Source organism: Lytechinus variegatus, chromosome 10 (assembly GCF_018143015.1).
Source record: "Lytechinus variegatus isolate NC3 chromosome 10, Lvar_3.0, whole genome shotgun sequence".
NCBI classification, from domain to species: Eukaryota; Metazoa; Echinodermata; class Echinoidea; order Temnopleuroida; family Toxopneustidae; genus Lytechinus; species Lytechinus variegatus.
In genome coordinates this window covers 24183033-24201829 of record NC_054749.1, presented here as the reverse complement: position 1 = coordinate 24201829, position 18797 = coordinate 24183033, and the positions used below count along the sequence as shown (strand labels likewise).

At 37.7% G+C, this 18797-nt stretch overlaps 1 protein-coding gene across 1 annotated transcript in view; it reads left to right on the top strand.

The window, feature by feature from the left end:
- Window positions 1–18797, top strand: part of LOC121422742 (protein sidekick-2-like) — a 73426-nt gene that overhangs the window by 43017 nt on the left and 11612 nt on the right. The window contains exons 15-34 of the mRNA XM_041617922.1: window positions 318–549; window positions 957–1072; window positions 2463–2658; window positions 3369–3467; window positions 3950–4141; window positions 4777–5082; window positions 6617–6687; window positions 8297–8528; window positions 8927–9042; window positions 9438–9618; window positions 10042–10332; window positions 11583–11775; window positions 12394–12497; window positions 12849–13148; window positions 13902–14017; window positions 14510–14708; window positions 15200–15337; window positions 15892–16053; window positions 16728–16856; window positions 17547–17714. Coding sequence (XP_041473856.1) covers window positions 318–549; window positions 957–1072; window positions 2463–2658; window positions 3369–3467; window positions 3950–4141; window positions 4777–5082; window positions 6617–6687; window positions 8297–8528; window positions 8927–9042; window positions 9438–9618; window positions 10042–10332; window positions 11583–11775; window positions 12394–12497; window positions 12849–13148; window positions 13902–14017; window positions 14510–14708; window positions 15200–15337; window positions 15892–16053; window positions 16728–16856; window positions 17547–17714 — 3541 coding nt within the window. The remainder of the gene's footprint in view (window positions 1–317; window positions 550–956; window positions 1073–2462; window positions 2659–3368; window positions 3468–3949; window positions 4142–4776; window positions 5083–6616; window positions 6688–8296; window positions 8529–8926; window positions 9043–9437; window positions 9619–10041; window positions 10333–11582; window positions 11776–12393; window positions 12498–12848; window positions 13149–13901; window positions 14018–14509; window positions 14709–15199; window positions 15338–15891; window positions 16054–16727; window positions 16857–17546; window positions 17715–18797) is intronic.

Genomic DNA, 18797 nt, shown 5'->3' with positions numbered 1-18797 from the left:
TTCTTTGATAGATACCAAGATGCTCTGTCATATTCTTTTACTTGTATGTAAGAAACTGTTGTGGGGTCAGTGCCACGATTGTCCATGGGTAGAGTTATTCATTCATGAGACATGAAAGTGATTGCATTGCTTTCTTGTTAAGCATTTGGGGTCCATTTAAGGATAGGCCTATTTTATGCAACCAGACTTATTCAATATGTCCAGTGTAATCTTTCTCACAATATTGGGTAGTATCATCTGTTTAGATGTAATAAAAAATCACAACAATTTATTTAAAAGAACCAAAGAACTAATTTCCTCTTGGACCTTCTATTTAGGAGCCTCCCTATGAGAGTTGGAATGGTCCTCTCCTGGGTTACATAGTCCAGTGGCGTATGGAAGGCTATAACACTGCATTCCAATTCCACAACATCACCAATTACCGGCAGACCTCTTATGAGATCGTGGGCCTCATCACCTGGAAGATATATGAGATTCAGGTTGCTGCTTACAACGGGGCTGGAGTGGGGGCCTACTCTAATGCTATTGATGTTCGCACCAATGAAGGAGGTGGGTGACTTAATAATGCAACATTTAACTTTTTAAAAACAGATTCTTGAAATGGAATATGCACCAGGTAAACATCATCAATATACTGTAGAAATCTTCATGTCAAGAAATCTCAGTTATTATTCAAACAATTTTTTTAGCATTTTAATTTGTGTGTAATGTACAATCGCTATTATACAGAAGTACAAACATTTGCTATAATGTATTCATCAATATGAACTAATAATACCTCAGCTCATCAAAAATCAGCTGAAATATTTAATCATATTTTGATTAAGTACAATCAATATTATGGCATCTTTGTATCATCTCTTTTAAAAAATACTTGTTATCCTTTTCCTTATTATTTGGTAAATTTCACAACATTGTTTCTGATTCTCTTCCTCATGTTGCTTTTTTTTCTCCAGTCCCCACTGCACCACCCCAGGATGTTGATATCATGGTGACTAGTTCAACATCCTTCATGTATATATTCAGTTCACCTCCCGTCCAGTTTATCAACGGTATCAACCAAGGATATAAGGTTTGTGGAATACATATTTTCAATAAGTTGACCCTTTGTAATATTATCATCATCGGCATTTGTTTGATGGGGTGATGGTGGTGCACTAGATGTTTTACACCAACATTAACCCTATCTAGGCCGGGGTATTTTGGGAGTTCATATGGCCGGGGGGGCCTCCCAGGCCCCCCCCCAAGATCTCGGCCGTCGACCGCGCGATCGCGCCGAAAATTGGCACGCAGGTTGCCTGGGACATAATCTACAAGATTGTATAGTAATTTATTTCATGCGAATCGCTATTAATTGATTATGCTAATTTATGCGTAATTAGTATGCGAAATCATACTTTTTCCTCTAACTCCCTAAATAAAGCTCCAAATGTACTAATTTTTGGTATAGAAACTCTTTGTGGTGTTCTTAGCAAGTATACATGAAAAAAATTGCGATATCAAATCATTTTCTTATGTATTTTATTGTTTTTTGCAATTTCTTATGTATTTCTTTGTTTTTTTACCTTTTGTTTTTCATTGTTTTTTCAATGAAATTCGTTGGGGACTCTTCTGTGATCATAAAAAGCATAAAATAAATACATTTAGACCAGCAAAACTAAAAATAATCATACATTTATGAATTTTGGTTGAAAACACAATTTGCATTGACTTTGTACACAAAATCACGTTTTTGAGCAATTTTCGGTCTGACATGCACTTACATAATGTTGCGTAATTTCCGAACCACATACCCGGGTGACGTAATGTTGGTCTCAAAAGTTGCGCAAGACTTGAAAGTAAAAAGTCAGCGAGCGGCGCGGTCAAAAAAATTTGCGCGGCGAAAATATTGCGCGATTCGTTGAGGGGGGGGCCTCCGAGGCCCCCCCCCCCCCCCGGCCTAGATAGGGTTAAGAATGTTCTCCATTTAAATATGGCAGGAAAAGATTATCTGATATGAACATTAATTTTTGTGCTGTATACATGTATGATGCATTTGTCTTTGGTTTGAATGACAAATCCTGCACAAATAGTTGATCGATGAACACTTTGCTTACGGTCAAAATGGCTATAAAATCATTCAGAAGTTTGATGAAATGTTGATTCTTCTGCTATGTCTATGCTCCAATTTGTATCTCGTTCCACAAAACTAAAACATCTGAAAGTTCAAGTTTAATTTTTGACAGATTTTTATCAAACAATTTAAATCTAAAATGTCTTTGAAGGGTTTGTTTTACTCTCATTATTTTACATGGGGGGATACCGTATCATAGTTCTAAATTAACTAAGGAGGGAGTGAGTATGTCACTCAACAGGTCACAAGACGTATAGGGAATAATGATACTATTGAAATATAAATTTTCCACATGTTCATATTCGACTCGTATCATTAATTTCTTCTCCTTTCCCATATGCTTGCTCAGCTGCTTGCCTGGGAGCCTGGAATGGAGAACAACCCTATCGTAGAGCTGGTACCCCCAAACATTGCTCAGAGTCGATTCATTGGTAACATCACTACCCTGAAGAAGTTTACTGAGTATCAAGCCTCTGTTTTATGCTATACCAACCCTGGGGACGGCGTTCCAAGCACACCTGTCACATTAATGACACTTGAAGATGGTTAGTATAGTTTCTGTAGTCCCAGATGTTTATTTGTGTGTGAAGTTACATTTGAATTCCCTTTGAATTTGAATATATCTGCTTTCAGTTCACTCTGCTACTAGTTTTTGCTTCTATAGTCCCAGGGGCCTGTCGCAGATAGAGTTGCGTTTAAACGCAAGTCAAAATATCAAGCGCAAGTCCCGAATGCAGGTGCTTCATTGGCTGAAAATCAAGTTGCGCAAGAGTTGCGTAAGATTTTTTGAGTTGCGTTTGATTGCAACTCTTTCTGCAACGGGCCCAAATCTTTATTTTTCTCCCTCTGAGATTGAAATTCATGTAGTTGTAAGTCACTTCATTTTGATCTTTGTCTCCTATCTTTGTCTCCGCAGCAGTCCCAAATGTTTTTCTGTGCAGTTTGTTAATGAATGAATATGTCTGTTGATTAATTTTGAAGTCTGTCTTTGTTTCAGGTAATCGTGGGGTTGCAATACATTGAATTGAGTGTTCTCAATCCATTGAGCAGTCAATCTGTGTTTGTCTAATTTCAAAGATATATTTGCAATGGAGTATATTATACATTTCCCTACCAGCATTGCAATTGAAGTACCGATTAATCACTCATTTGCTCTTGATAACAAATTGCATACTTATCCTACTCTAACGGTTACTTATTGTGGAGATATGTATTTATACAAGTTTTTCTTGTTTTCATTTTACCTCCTGTGTAGTACCTGGTCCAGTGAGTAATCTACGTGTGAGCAATGTATATGATACATCACTGCAGATATCATGGGATGAACCACTGGAGATCAATGGGGTACTCCGAGGTAAACAAAAGCATTCCTTTTTTGTTTTTGCTTTTGAATTATTGTTGAGTAATGGATGCTGGAGGGGATGTTGTGTAAAATGAAGGCTTGTCTCATGAATGCACTTGTCGAGGAAAAGCCAGTCATGTGTGTAAATATTTTCATGATGTGTCAAAACTATGTGGGTTTCTTCCTGTTAGATAATGTTTTAGACATTCCAGTATCATGGAAGTTCGATGAATTGATCAGTAGTATAGGTGTCCTAAAGTGTGATGCCCTGTGCAACTTTTCACATTTATTCTGTGTTCAGATACTCAGCGGAAGTTGATGTTGGTAATTAAACATACCAATGACCATATTTTAGAAGAGCATGTTAAAAAGAAAATTGCACTCTTAATATGATGTGAATTAGTTTGTGGTGGTTCAGAGTATGGTCACATGCGTGCCTAATTAGTTCAATGAATTGCAATTTAGATACCAATTTTTATTTGTTTTGAATCTAGGTTATAGCATCAGCTGGCAGGAGCACAACAAAACCTCCAACATCATCAATGCCAGTAGGTTACCAAGTGAGACCAGTTACACCATCACAAGTCTTACACCACAGACTACCTATCTGATCCAGGTCTGGGCTAAGACCAATGTAGGTCCAGGACCTACTACAGACATCATCATCAGTTCCGGGGTTCCACCAGGTGAGATGGACAAGATAGAGCACAGAGTTGGACTCTGCCAATCAATCATCTTACAGTCATTGTAGCCCAGGACATAAAACATTGCTGATATAACCTTCTGGGATAATAAAGTCTTCCCTTCCATTCCCTTCTTCTCTTTCTTTCCTCTCTTCCTTATTCTTACATTTTTATTTTGTTTTCTTGGATGCAAAACCAGTTTAAAGGTGCTTCAACCAATCAAGCTTTTAGCTTATGTTGCAACACCTTTGTATGTTCATTATTTACTTGTGTTTCATATTATATACTTGTATATTATATGTGTATTCTTTTACATTGTTAATTGTGAACATGCATGAATAAATAAATGAATGAATAAATAAATATGCTTCTCCAGAATGACGGAACGCTCTCCCACTCTCTATAGTACCATCACTCAAAATTGATAAAAAATTGATTTAAAACACATTTTAACTTAGACACTCGCTCCTTTTGACTCTATTATTTTGTTATACAATTCCCTATTTTGGGGTATGCTTATGGACTTTAGTATAACTGTCTGAAGTACTATTTTGATATTCTGTATAATTAAGCATCTCTTTGTATGCCATTGAGAAAATAAAAGCGAATCTTACACTTTCGACCCTTTCCGTTTTCAGAGCGCCCCCAACCACCTACCAACCTAAACGTCCCTGATGCTACCATCCAGTCACGATCTGTGGAGCTCCACTTCACTCCAGGATTCGACGGCGAGGCCGGCATCACCCTGTGGACCGTCCAGGCCCTTGTTGGTCAGTCTGACCACTGGGAGCAGATCTTTGAGGTGTCAGACCCCAGCGCTAGGTCCATTGAGGTCACTGGGCTGGAGCCGTTCACATACTATCAGTTCAGGATGATCGCCACCAATGTGGCTGGGTCAAGCAACGTCAGTGAGCCTTCGGAACAGATACAGACCAAACAAGATGGTACGTTTCAATCAAGAGTGTTTACTTCAAACATGTTTTCTGACAAAAGAAAGGCTTTTCCTTAGAGTATTCATAGCTCCCTGTCTGTGGGAATTTCCTGAAGTGCTTCATGTATCTTTTTATACTTTGGAAAAGTTTTAGTGTTCTCACATTGTAATGGAATTAATTTCATTAAAAAAATAATAATTTACATGCTGGATATAGATATGAATTGATGGAGAGAGAGAGATAATTTTAAAAGTTGAAATTTTTAATATGTCATGAATCTCCCCTTTTAACAAGTGCTGTTTATCTACATCTACATGTACTATAGATTAAGCAATATAAAAGCTGGTAATAAAGAGGTAATTTAGCATTTAATAAGCCAATGCCTTCTCAATTGTAACTGACCAGCATTTTAAAACAATTTTCTCAACTGTAGTAAATGACATAAATTGAACGGTCTCTTTCAATTTACTGGCCTGTATTCTGAAGTCAGGTTTCACTTAGACCATGGTCTAACTTTGTGCTAAAATTATGGGAAGCCAATAGGGTCAAAATTTTTATTAAGTTGTATGTTTCTTATATTTACTGTGCTCTTTCCTGATTCTTCATTGGTGAAGACAATCATATATTTATACTTCCTAGACAATTATGAATGATTTGAGAGCCAAATGAGCGGAAATATGATATCTCTACTGTTAGTGATTTATGTAACAATTGGCTATTCATACTTAAACCACAACTTTAAAACCTGAGTTTAAGTTAAACTTAACTTCAGTATACGGGCCATTGTTTAGTCTACTGTGGATTGTACAATATGAATTTGGTTTCTGAAGAGCTACACTAGCCTTAAATAAGCAAATATCTTTCTAATTCTAATAACCATTCAAAAATATTTTTACACCAAGCTGTATGCAATGCCTTTAACTTAGAAAGCCTCTTGCAATGTACTATGTCTACATCTACTTTAGATTGTATGAAATCGTTTACCAATCAGGTAAACTAGCATTTGATAGGAAAATATGTTTCTAATTCTAACTGAATAGCCTTTCAAACTCTTATAACCATCAGCTGTATATAATACCATTAACTTTGAAAGCCTCTTTCATTTTACTACATCTACATCTTCTTCAGATTATGCATCACAGAAATAATTGAAGATAAAATTAAAAAGGATGGACTCTATAATAACATGACTAAATTTATTATTTCATTGACATGAAATTAAATGAGAGACTATTTTCATGATCTTGAATTATCTATGTTTAATACCTACCGTAGATTGTGTAATGAAATGTTGAACATGGATGAAATGCACCTGTCTTTTGCAGAAAAGTTGAAATTATATTTGTCTGCCCTTCAAAAATAGTGCAGTTCTTTCTTATGTTGGCACAGGAAACAATAGATACAACCATGACTGTGTATTGACTGCGCATATAGCACTTAGCATCCCAATGGAGGATTGAACAAAATGCATGTGGCAGCTTGAGGATATTGTTTCATTGTATACAATCTACAAATCTAACCCTTTCTTTTATGTGATTTGATACAGCACCAGCCATTGCTCCTCGTGATGTCAGGGTACGAGCCTTCAATTCCACTGCCCTCAGAGTCACATGGATGGTGAGTTTCTTTTACTGCATTTAATCTGTCAAATCTAATGATTGTTAAGGGCATGCTTGAATACATGTAAAGGCACAAACTCCTGGAAAGGTGATATTATTCCTAAAATCGCAGCAAAATCATTTGACAATTAACAGACCTTCCAACTATTTTTTTTAATTTAGAGAAAGGAATCTGATTGTGGCTCTTCAGTAAATAAGATTTCCCATTTTTGTCTCACCTGCGAAGCAAAGTGAGACTATAGGCGCCGCTTTTCCGACGGCGGCGGCGTCAACATCAAATCTTAACCTGAGGTTAAAGTTTTGAAATGACGTCATAACTTAGAAAGTATATGGACCTGGTTAATAAAACTTGGCCATAAGGTTAATCAAGTATTACTGAACATCCTATTAGAGTTTCATGTCACATGACCAAGGTCAAAGGTCATTTAGGGTCAATAAACTTAGACCATGTTGGAGGAATCAACATCGAAATCTTAACCCGAGGTTAAGTTTTTGAAATGTCATCATAACTTAGAAAATATATGGACCTAGTTCATGAAACTTGGACATAAGGTTAATCAAGTATCACTGAACATCCTACATGAGGTTCATGTCACATGACCAAGGTCAAAGGTCATTTAGGGTCAATGAACTTTGGCCAAATTGGGGATATCTGTTGATTTCCCCTCATAACTTTGAAAGTTTATGGATCTGATTCATGAAACTTGGACATAATAGTAATCAAGCATCACTGAAAATTTTGTGCAAGTTTGAGGTCTCATGATTAAGGTCATTTAGGGTCAATGAACTTTGGCCAAATCGGGGGGTATCTGTTGAATTACCATCATAACTTTGAAAGTTTATTGGTCTAGTTCATTAAACTTGGACATTAGAGTAATCAAGTATCACTGAACATCCTGTGCGCATTTCAGGTCACATGGCAAAGGTCAAAGGTCAATGAACTTTGGCCGAATTGGGTGTATCTGTTGAATTACCATGATAACTTTGAAAGTTTATGGATCTGATTCATGAAACTTGTACATAAGAGTAATCAAGTATCACTGAACATCCTGTTCGAGTTTCAGGTCACATGATCAAGGTCAAAGGTCATGTAAGGTCAATGAACTTTGGCCGAATTGGGTGTATCTGTTGAATTACCATCATAACTTTGAAAGTTTATGGATCTGATTCATGAAACTTGTACATAAGAGTAATCAAGTATCACTGAACATCCTGTTCGAGTTTCAGGTCACATGATCAAGGTCAAAGGTCATGTAAGGTCAATGAACTTTGGCCATGTTGGGGTTTTTTGTTGAATAACCATCATATCTCTGTAAGTTTATTGGTCTAGTTCATAAAAAGTGGACATAAGAGTAACCATGTATCACTGAACATCTTGTGCGAGTTAGAGTAGTATTCAAAGTCAGCACTGCTGCTATATTGAACCGCGTGATGCAGGTGAGACGGCCAGAGGCATTCCACTTGTCTTAATAATTCTACTTCACCCCCAAGAAAATTCTGTTCCTTTCCTACTTTTTGAAAAAAGCCATCCCCATTTATTTGTTCTGTTAGAAAGGTTGGGAGTTATGATATGATTTCATTTTACATTCCAACTTCCATTATGATAGCCCTTGGATGATGTTGAATGGAATGGTATACCTGGAGGATACCTCATCTACTGGAGGCCGTATGGTACCAGCATGCAGGAGATGTTCTTCAACCTAGCTAGTCCATACATCAACAACCATGTCATCACTGGTTTGGAGGAGTGGATGCCCTACGATGTGAGGATCGAGGCGTATAATGAACTGCATGTCGGACCAACCAGTGGAATGGTTACTGGATGGACTAACGAAGCGGGTAGGGCTGGCTGATAGTGATGCTAGTGGATATGAAAGTGGATAGTGGTGGTGGTGGTGGTGAGGGTGATGATGATGATGATGATGATGATGATGATGATGATGATGATGATGATGATGATGATGATGATGATGATGATGATGGTGGTGGTGGTGGTGGTGGTGGTGGTGGTGGTGGTGGTGGTGGTGGTGGTGGTGGTGGTGGTGGTGGTGGTGGTGGTGGTGGTGGTGGTGGTGGTGATGGCGATGATGATGATGATGATGATGATGAACCTTGAAAGAGACGGACAGTGGTATATTTTTTCTTTACAAAGATTTTAAATTCGACCTGATATATAAAGTCATTTGGCTTCACTGCATGATATGATGATAGCTTTATTCTTATTTATCTTTTGTTAGTTCCATCTGCTGGTCCTGCCAACATCCAAGCCTTACCTACTTTCTACTCAGACATCTTGGTCACATGGAATGACGTGCCAGTAATTCATCAAAATGGAGAGATATTAGGCTTTAAGGTAAGTGGGAATACATTTTGAGATATTGTTTTATCAAGAAACCTACAGACAAAACAATGGATGTGCTTGTCTGACCCAAAAGCTCTGTTACTGAGGTACTTGTAAAACTCAACTTATTTGTTTATCTGTTTGGCTGTATCCCACTCACCTAAAGTCTTATCTGATGGTTTCACAATGATGCACTACTGATAAGCCTGTTCTATCATCTACCTTAGACTTCAAAGCCTACCTTTGTCATTGTCCATTTAGTTCAATCCTTTGATGTAAAACTTACAACAAGATACTCTTTCAAAAGTGTTAACAGAAATTAAGTGAGTTGATTTTTTAACTGTCTTACTTTTCAATAAGAACAAACACAGCTCTATTTATTTATTTATCTTTAATTTCCATTCTAGGTTATATTTAGAGAGAGTGGAGGCATTTTGATGTACATGAATGTACCAGGCAACACTTCACGTGAGGCAACCATAACTCACCTCAAAGGCTACACCATCTACACCATCACGGTGCTGGCGTATACCGTGGTCGGTGACGGTGCCATCGGCAATGAGGTGCCCGTCAGGACTCACGAGTGGTGTAAGTGTTCTCACAAGCAATTTCCATTTCTTTGTATCTGACCTTGTGAGTTTGGCATCACAATTAACCATCTGGACCTGGATACATAAAGCTTAGTGATTGATTATGGAGCTGCTTTTTACGACTGATCATACACAATACTCAATGCAATCAATCATAGATATCAGCCACATGATCAATCGCTAACCTTTGTTACAGTGCACTGATATTACTAAGTTTTCACGAAGCATCTAGAAAGATTATAGCTAAACGTAGTAATTCATCGGAACAAATATTTAAAAAACATGTAAGCAAGGTCAAATACTTCAAGCCTCTGCACTTCAAGGGGGCTTCAGCTGCCCCTCAACCTTTAGCCTGTGTTGAATATTTTTGTTGTTACCCACGGCCATGCCTGACCCAACCTGCTCTTTTGTTTTTCCACAGATCCTGGTCCCCCGGTCGGCATCACATTCCCGACCGTCCAGCTCTCCTCCGTCACCATCACATGGAATGAGCCTCTCATTCCAAACGGTCATAACCTCTCCTATAAGGTCGGTCATCGCCTACTGGCTGGTCCACCTGCTTCTCTTGTCGAGGAAAATGTAGGGGGCAGCAGACAGCATACCGTAACCGGACTACAGCCGCAGGAGACGTACTATTTTGAAGTGACGGCGAAAACGTCAATGGGATTTGGGCTGCCTGCTTCGGCTTTGGTTATTACAACAACAAATAGGAGTGAGTTTTGTATTGAATTATGCATCCTTTTACCTCTGTCTTATCCATGTTGGTTTCACTCTGAGTATTGAATATATAGTTCTGCATGGACAATTTTTGAAAATCTGTATTTTTTTTTTATTTTAAACCTGTAGAAGCATTCCAATAATTAGTTAAGCAAAATTGAGTGGAAGTCCAATTGAAACACAGCTCAACCATTTTTGTCTCACCTGCATAGCAGAGTGAGACTGTAGGCGCCGCTTTTCCGACGGCGGCGGTGGCGTCAACATCAAATCTTAACCTGAGGTTAAGTTTTTGAAATGACATCATAACTTAGAAAGTATATGGACCTAGTTCATAAAACTTGGCCATAAGGTTAATCAAGTATTACTGAACATCCTATTAGAGTTTCATGTCACATGACCAAGGTCAAAGGTCATTTAGGGTCAATGAACTTAGACCATGTTGGGGGAATCAACATCAAAATCTTATCCTGAGGTTAAGTTTTTGAAATGTCATCATAACTTAGAAAATAAGGTCAATCATGTATCACCAAACATCCTGCGTGAGTTTTATGTCACATGACTAAGGTCAAAGGTCATTTAGGGTCAATGAAATTAGGCCGAATTGGGGGTATTTGTTGAATTACCATCATAACTTTGAAAGTATGTTGGTCTAGTTCATAAATCTTGGACATAAGAGTAATCAAGTATCACTGAACATCCTGTGCGCATTTTAGGTCACATGACCAAGGTCAAAGGTCAATGAACTTTGGCCATAATGGGGGTATCTGTTGAATTACCATCATAACTTTGCAAGTTTATTGATCTGACTTTTGAAACTTGGACATAAGAGTAATCAAGTATCATTGAATATCCTGTGCAAGTTTCAGGTCACATGATCAAGGTCAAAGGTCATGTGAGGTCAATGAATTTTGGCCACATTGGGGGTATTTGTTGAATTACCATCCTATCTCTGTAAGTGTATAGGTCTAGTTCATAAAACGTGGAAATAAGAGTAACCAAGTGTCACTGAACATCTTGTGCGAGTTATAGTAGTTTTCAAAGTCAGCAATGCTGCTATGTTGAATCGCGTGATGCAGGTGAGACGGCCAGAGGCATTCCACTTGTTCATAAAACTTGTTTTCATGAGTGATGTTAAATTATTGTGACATATTTATGTTCAGACCATCAGGTTTCATGGTTCTAGTATCTAAAATGTAACTTGTTATTAAATCTAATTTTATGATTTTATTGTTTTCCTTTATGCAGCCACTCCCGAAGCCCCATCCAGACCCACCGTAGACCACATCAAGAGCAGGCAGGTCCGTCTTTCATGGACCCCTGGTTACAATGGGAATTCCCCTCTTCGCTATTACATCATTGATGTACGGGTGGGGTCTGGACCGTGGGAAGAACACAACACCATAGTGGACGCCTCTCAGGTCTCCTATACACTAACAGGGTAAGATATGAACTTGAATACAATAGGGTAATTCCCTAAAATGTGTTTGTCTGACCCCCTAAATGTAGGACACTCCCAAAAAGATTAGTCATACGCTCATCTATGGTAAATTCGATAGCAACAGCTGATGTAGACAAATAATTTGCAGGCCGAAGAGTTTAAGATGAAGTTATGTAGATATTAATATTGCCTCTTGCCTCTCCCTCTCCTTTATTTGTCTTTTACTTTCTTTTGCTTTGTCTTGGGGTTTTTAGGTTAAGTATCTATTTTTTCTTATGTAATTTATGTATTCCATTTTTTTTTCTTTCATTGGGGATTGACCTTGATAGATCAATATGGCCTTTGTCAATCCCCTCCACATTTTGATTTTCTATCTTCTTTTTTATGTATATATTGTTACTATTTATACTTGTATTTGTTATTATCTATGTATGTGCTCGATTGTAATGTTTATTACATGTTTTTTACTCAATATGTGGAAATAAATTGAATTGAATTGAATATTCTAGATGTGCTGAACACTATCTTGTTATTTGTAATGAAGTGTTATTTGCATTTTGTTGTCTGTTCATTGATATTACTTGCAGATTAATGTTGTCTTGTCTTATGTCTTTTCAGGCTAAATCCATACACTTTGTACTATTTCCGTCTGAAAGTGTACAATGACATCGGCGCCAGCCCAGAGAGTCCCTCATCGAATCAAATCACTACAGAACAAGACAGTGAGTTTGTTGGGATTTGATCAACTTGATTCGACTATCCGATGGTCTATAATTGTTGATTTTTTACAGTTGTTGCATTTATTACCGTGTAATAAAAACAAAGTTTATATGACATTATTAGAAGATATAACCTCAACCACTCTGGAAGGAAAGAGGTTGATTATGATGAAATTATTGATGGTAATAAGGAAGATAAAAATCATAATGGTGATTCTGATGAGGATTGTTATGATGATATAAGTGGTGATGGAAATGGTCATTACAGTGATGGCATTGATTAATGACATGATTACAATGAGGACAACATTAATTACTGATGAAAATAAATTTCACTTTTCCTTTTTCTTTTAGTTCCTGATGGGGCACCCACTATATTAACAGCAACTCCGATCACAGTCACATCCCTCCTGTTAACATGGCAACCACCCCTCCAGGCTCAAACCAATGGCCCCCTCACCGGCTACCGCTTCCAGTTCAGGCAATTACCCAGTGGTAGTTTCATGGAAGAGAACATTAATGATCCGGGGGTGACCGAGTATGAGCTCCTCAATCTGGTGAGGTATCAGAATTACGAGGTGAAGCTGGCTGCAACCAACAGCAAAGGGCTTGGACCCTATAGTGTTCCAGTCTATGTGTACATCGGAGAAGCAGGTAAGAACAGATTATTTCAATCTCAACCAATGTCTTTTTGTATTCCCCTTTCTCTTAATGTTCTCTTGCCTTTTTTTCTCTCTGTACTCCCTTTTTATGGAATTTTCTCATTTCTGAACATGATGTTCTTTTATACGTATATTTTCAATTGCTGATTGATCGTTAAGTTCCTCTTTATTTGACATACTTGGCGTTGAGGCTTAAAATATAGAATAAAACTTGCTATAGCGACCACATTTCTATAGAATTTTCTGTTTCTATTCAATGTTTGTTACTTATTGAAGCTTGCTGATGTGGTTTACGGTACGCCATGTGGAGTGTTATAGAAACAGTGGATAGAAGAAGAGAAGAAATGGATAGGCGAGAAAGTGGAGTTTTGAGAGTATAGAGTATTCTTTCTTGAAAATAGTCCTGAAAAGGACTGTAAACCAGAAGGAATGTTTAGTGAGAACAGCTTGAGTAGTAGAGCTGATGAGGAGATGCTGGCTTGAGTCGGCGAGTAGAGGTGATGAGTAGTAGAGAGACTCGACGTTTCGGAGACAGCTTGACTGTCTGTCTTCAGGGGTGTGTGACCGAGTGGTGACCGAGTATGAGCTCCTCAAGCTGGTGACGTATCAGAATTACGAGGTGAAGCTTTATTGAAGCTTTACTTTCAGAAGCTTGTCTTTGAAGACAACTCTCCCTTGATGAGCCTTTCTACATATTCTTTGTTGGGTGATACTCAAATTCTCTCTCTGTTCTTTTGACCCACAGTTCCCTCTGAGCCTCCCTCTGCTGTGTCCATTAGTACCACTGGTTCATCTTCATTCCAGATCTCATGGGTACCACCCTCTATGGAATCACAGAATGGTGGTCTCCAAGGTTACAAGGTATACAAATGATTCAACTATTAAATAGTTCCATACTTAATTCTGAATTCCCTGCAGCTCTCTCTCTCTCTATATATAGGAATTGCTAGAGACCTGTGTCACTCATAAACATTGTGAAAATGCTTCAAGAACTTGTGTTGTCACCTCATGTGTTGTTCAGTACTTGACATAGGAGACTTGAGTCAAATGGATTATAACTGCTAGTGGTTCATTAGTTTTATTAAGTGTTGATGATGAGGATAAACCCTGAAGCATTCGCTGGGCCCAAGATGTTAACTGCAAAAAGCTATTAGTCTTGTCTTTCAGACCTGAAGGTTACAGAAACACTAGTTTCTTAAAGATTTTCAATAATCGGTTGATATAGGTATGAAGAACTTTTTGTCATATTATAAGTTGTTATGGTAAGTCCTTGCATATGGAAATGGCTGTCATTGTTGTTGAGGCTGTGGTCATTATCATCATTAAGCTCTTAACTGACATGTTTATTACCAGGTACTGTATTGGGAGAATCACTCCCGCCAGGCGCGTTCCACCATCGTCCAACAGACAAAAACATTCCCAGCCTCGGCCACAGTGGCAACCCTCGATGACCTTAACTGCTTCACCGAGTATGGCATCTCAGTCAAAGGTTTCAATGCTGCTGGTGATGGTCCAGGATCGCCCCCACAGTACAGCACTACGGATGAAGATGGTGAGTTGGAGTGTCCTTCAGGAAGATGTTGTCCCCCCCCATCATTTAAGTGCAGGGGCGCCAATTTTCAAGCTAAAGTCTGAATTAACACTTTTAAACTTATCTTAGCTACAGAAACTTATTCGTCTGTGTACAAAATGGCTCATTTGAGATGATTTTCAGTCCTTGTTTTAAATTCCTGATTTTTCAAGTAAAGGGTGTACTTTATGGGCTCAATTTGTGAAGAAAGAAAGTTTAAATTTTAATAAGATTATTAACATTAATGATAGTTATAAATCCTCTCAGTATAACTCTGAAATCTAGGAGGTAATATTGTTAAGTTTTCTTTCCAAATATTTGTGACAAATGGAATCATTTTATTGAAATCCCTTTCAATATTTGTCATATTATCCCTTTATCTTGTTTGGTGTTTCCCCTCAGTGTTTCTTCACAATATTCTTACAATTTTCCTTCATAATATCAATTATCATAAAAATCTTGTTTGTCCCTAGTTCCGAGTGAAGTCAGCCATCTATTATTCAGCCAGGTCAGGATGAGTTCTCTCAACGTATCATGGGGTCCTCCGACATCAGCCTGCGGGACTGTCACACAGTATAAACTCTTCTATCAACCTCATGAGCCCATCAACGGTAAGAGATCAGAGCATCACCTTTTCTGAGGTTTTCTTCTAAAAATATCATTTTCAAGTTGTTTTAGTGCAAGTAATTGTTGCTGTTGTAGTAGTACTAATAGTAGTAATGTGGTGGTGCGTTGGGCCTACTATTGCATTTTGCTGCTGGAACAAAAATATTTTGTCTCTAAATACTTCAAAGCTTGAAAGATAAATACGTCAAGAAATTCAATGGAATGACTTTCATTTCATTACAGCCTTTTTACAGCCATTTCATTACAGACTGAAAGACAAATACTCGTGTAACAATACAGTCATCTCTGTAGCATGTTGCTATTGCTTCATTTCGTAGAGAGCTTGGATTCCACCAGGACCTCACTTTTAGTTCATATAGTAATTGGAAGTGATATCCCCCTAATTTTAACAACAAAGACTTTTTATCTCATTTGCAACATTTGCACCTGACATCTCATTTGCAACTATAAATCTCGTCCCTCTCTTTGTTCCGTACTAAATTCATCTCTAAAATGATATAAAGATGAAGTAACAAATCACCCATTGATATCATTCTAGGTGAAAGAACATCTGTTGTGGTGACCCTACCCAGTGATCAGTATTCCTACGTTGCCAAGAGGCTTGGTGAAAGAGAGCGATACCTGTTTGAAGTTCATGCAGAGACCACAAGCTTTGTTGGACCACGAAGGGGACAAAACATTACTACTGGACCACAAGCAGGTAGACTTTCCTGATTAAATTCTTGTTAATTTTGCTAACCAATTGATTTTATACTGTAGATGCAATTTCCGGTTTGCATCTAGTAAATAAGATTGTATACTCGATGTGATAAACTATTGATTGTTAATTGTATTTGGAAAACATCACAATTCGTGCTGTCCAGATACTGAATCACAATGGTTATGATAAATGCACAATAAAATGGATTAACTACTTATCCATAATGAACTGATATTTTAAATATGAAGGCAGATGACACACAATTTATTTGAATAAGCTTTCTAAAAGGTTACTTATGGAAAGATGAGTGATGATTTGCACCTGTTACTAAAAAAATCCAAGATTAGACATGTCCCAAATTTCCTGTGGTAGTCTCTTGTTTTGGGGGTAAGTCCCAAGAAAAAGGTGTTTGAATCGTGTTACAGTCATTACTGAAACTCTTGTGATCATGATTAGGATCTTCACTTTAGGGTAGCAACCCCTAAAACCAACATGAACACCAACATCATAAGGCCCATTTCTGCTTGGGATTGTGGCCATTGTAACTGTCATGTTTCATATAGAGGTAAACACATTTTACTGTAAGGGTTTAACATACATTTTTTCCCAAAACCATTCTTTCTCCTTGCCCCCCCCCCCTCCTCTCTCTCACTTCTCCTCTGTCTGTCCGTTAGGTGCCCCTGAATCCCCAAGATATGTTCGGTTGTCTCCAGAGTCTTCCTTCGTCACTGTTTCCTGGGACGCACCTGTGTATTATGGGGATCAACCTCTCACAGGATACATCATACAATCACTGGAAAAAGGTAAGCTAACCCGTTGAATACTGAATTCTCTAATTCCCACAGGCTTTGTACAGGTGCCACTCTGTTCTTGCAGCCAATGGGTTAATTGGATGCTTAATGTCGAATAGCCAATAAATCATATTTATAAGTTGTTGCTTGATAGATTTTCTTGGTGCAGCTCTTATCCAGGGATTTTTTTCCAACATTTATTATAGGACAGTCAGACATCTTGGCTTCTTGGCTAATCAAAATCAAGGAAATTTGTCTGATCAGACAACTTGTCAGACAGCCAAATCTTGGGGTTTAAATTATTTTGTAGTTACTATTAGTGCATACAGTGTTCATGAGAATTGGACTTCTGGAAGGTTATCTATCTTTTAGGAATTGGGGATCCATTACACTAAATTATTGTGAGACTAAATTTCAGGACAACTTTGAGACAGACGACAGTACTGTCTACAGGGAAAACCTGTCTTCAGTTGCCACCAAATTGACTCCCATTCAAAAGAAATATGTGTTAAGGAACCTGTATATTAAAGCAACCTAAAGGAAACAAAGTGTCCACAGGAGAAATGTGGCCTTTATAGACAGGTCTGACTTTATTTTCAAAGTAGAGACGTTTCTCAGGGATTTGCTCTTAAGTAGAGTTATGATGCCTTCTGTGAAACAGACCCCTTATATGTATTGTCAAAATGTGTTACAACCATACAGGTCAGGATACATGGGAGGATGTCAACGATACCATCGCAGCTGACCAATCACAGTTCTCCATTCCGTACAGCAGTCTGAACCCAGTCACAGTATACACCTTCCGGGTGATGGCTGAGAGTGTGATCAGTGTCAGTGAACCTGCATTGAGTGAAGAGCTTATGGTGCCAGGTATGTCTCACCACATTTGGAAAACTTTCCTGAAAAAAAAAAAATTCAATATCTTGCTTCAGAAAGGTGTAATAAATTCATAAACTGTGGTTGTAATATCATCATTTCTATGGATAGCCAAGAATGATGATTCTGTCTCGGCTCCCATTTTTCTGATGAATAGTAGAATTGTGCTGTAATGATTAAGAAAACCTAACTTGTATCATTCCCAGACATTCTTTAAGGATAGGGATATAAATTGTAATAGATTACATTTTGGGGACTCAACTACAAATATTTCTTAATTGCTAGCGGTTTGGGTTATCTGAAAAATCAATCACCTACTCTTCATGCCACACATGGCTAATACTAATTCATTATACATCTCTGGGGAGCATTTCATGAAAAGACTTCTCGGACGTTTTTCAGACATGTACTGTTTTATCCAAGAGTTACCATAGGAACAGTGCTTCTCAGCCAATCACAATGAAGGAAAGTTGTCAGATCTGTCAACTTGTCGGACGAAAATGTTGATGAAACGCTCCCCTGAATTCATCCATGGTTTATCTGAATACACTTTTACTTTCTTATAATTGAGTGGTTGATACACTTTTATCAATATGGCCACTGAAACCTACTTTAGTGTTCAGGTGACTATGAGGATAACTTCTTTACAAAGACCACAATGATTTAAGATGAAACTCTTGGCTGATGGATGTTCTTGCATGAAATACTTTAAAGAAGTTTTTTCTGCTCTGGTACTTTGAAGAATGAAAAGTAACATCTTTGAATATTTGTCATTGCTAGAAATTCTTTTATGTTAATTTTCCATGATATTATCATTTGGTTTCATTTGTTCTTTACGTTCTATCATCACTTCATCTTTTTTGTTTCTGTTCATGTATCTTGTCTGTTATGTGGCATTCATTTTATTTTCATTATCATTTGTCATTATCTACTTATTTGCTTCTCTTACTTTCAATTCAGATGTTTCTATTTGTTCCACCTATTTTATTCTTTTGATAATAGAGAAACTCCTTTTTATTTCAAAGAAATGAGATCTTCACTTTTATATACCTACTTTATGAAAATACAAGTTTTTGA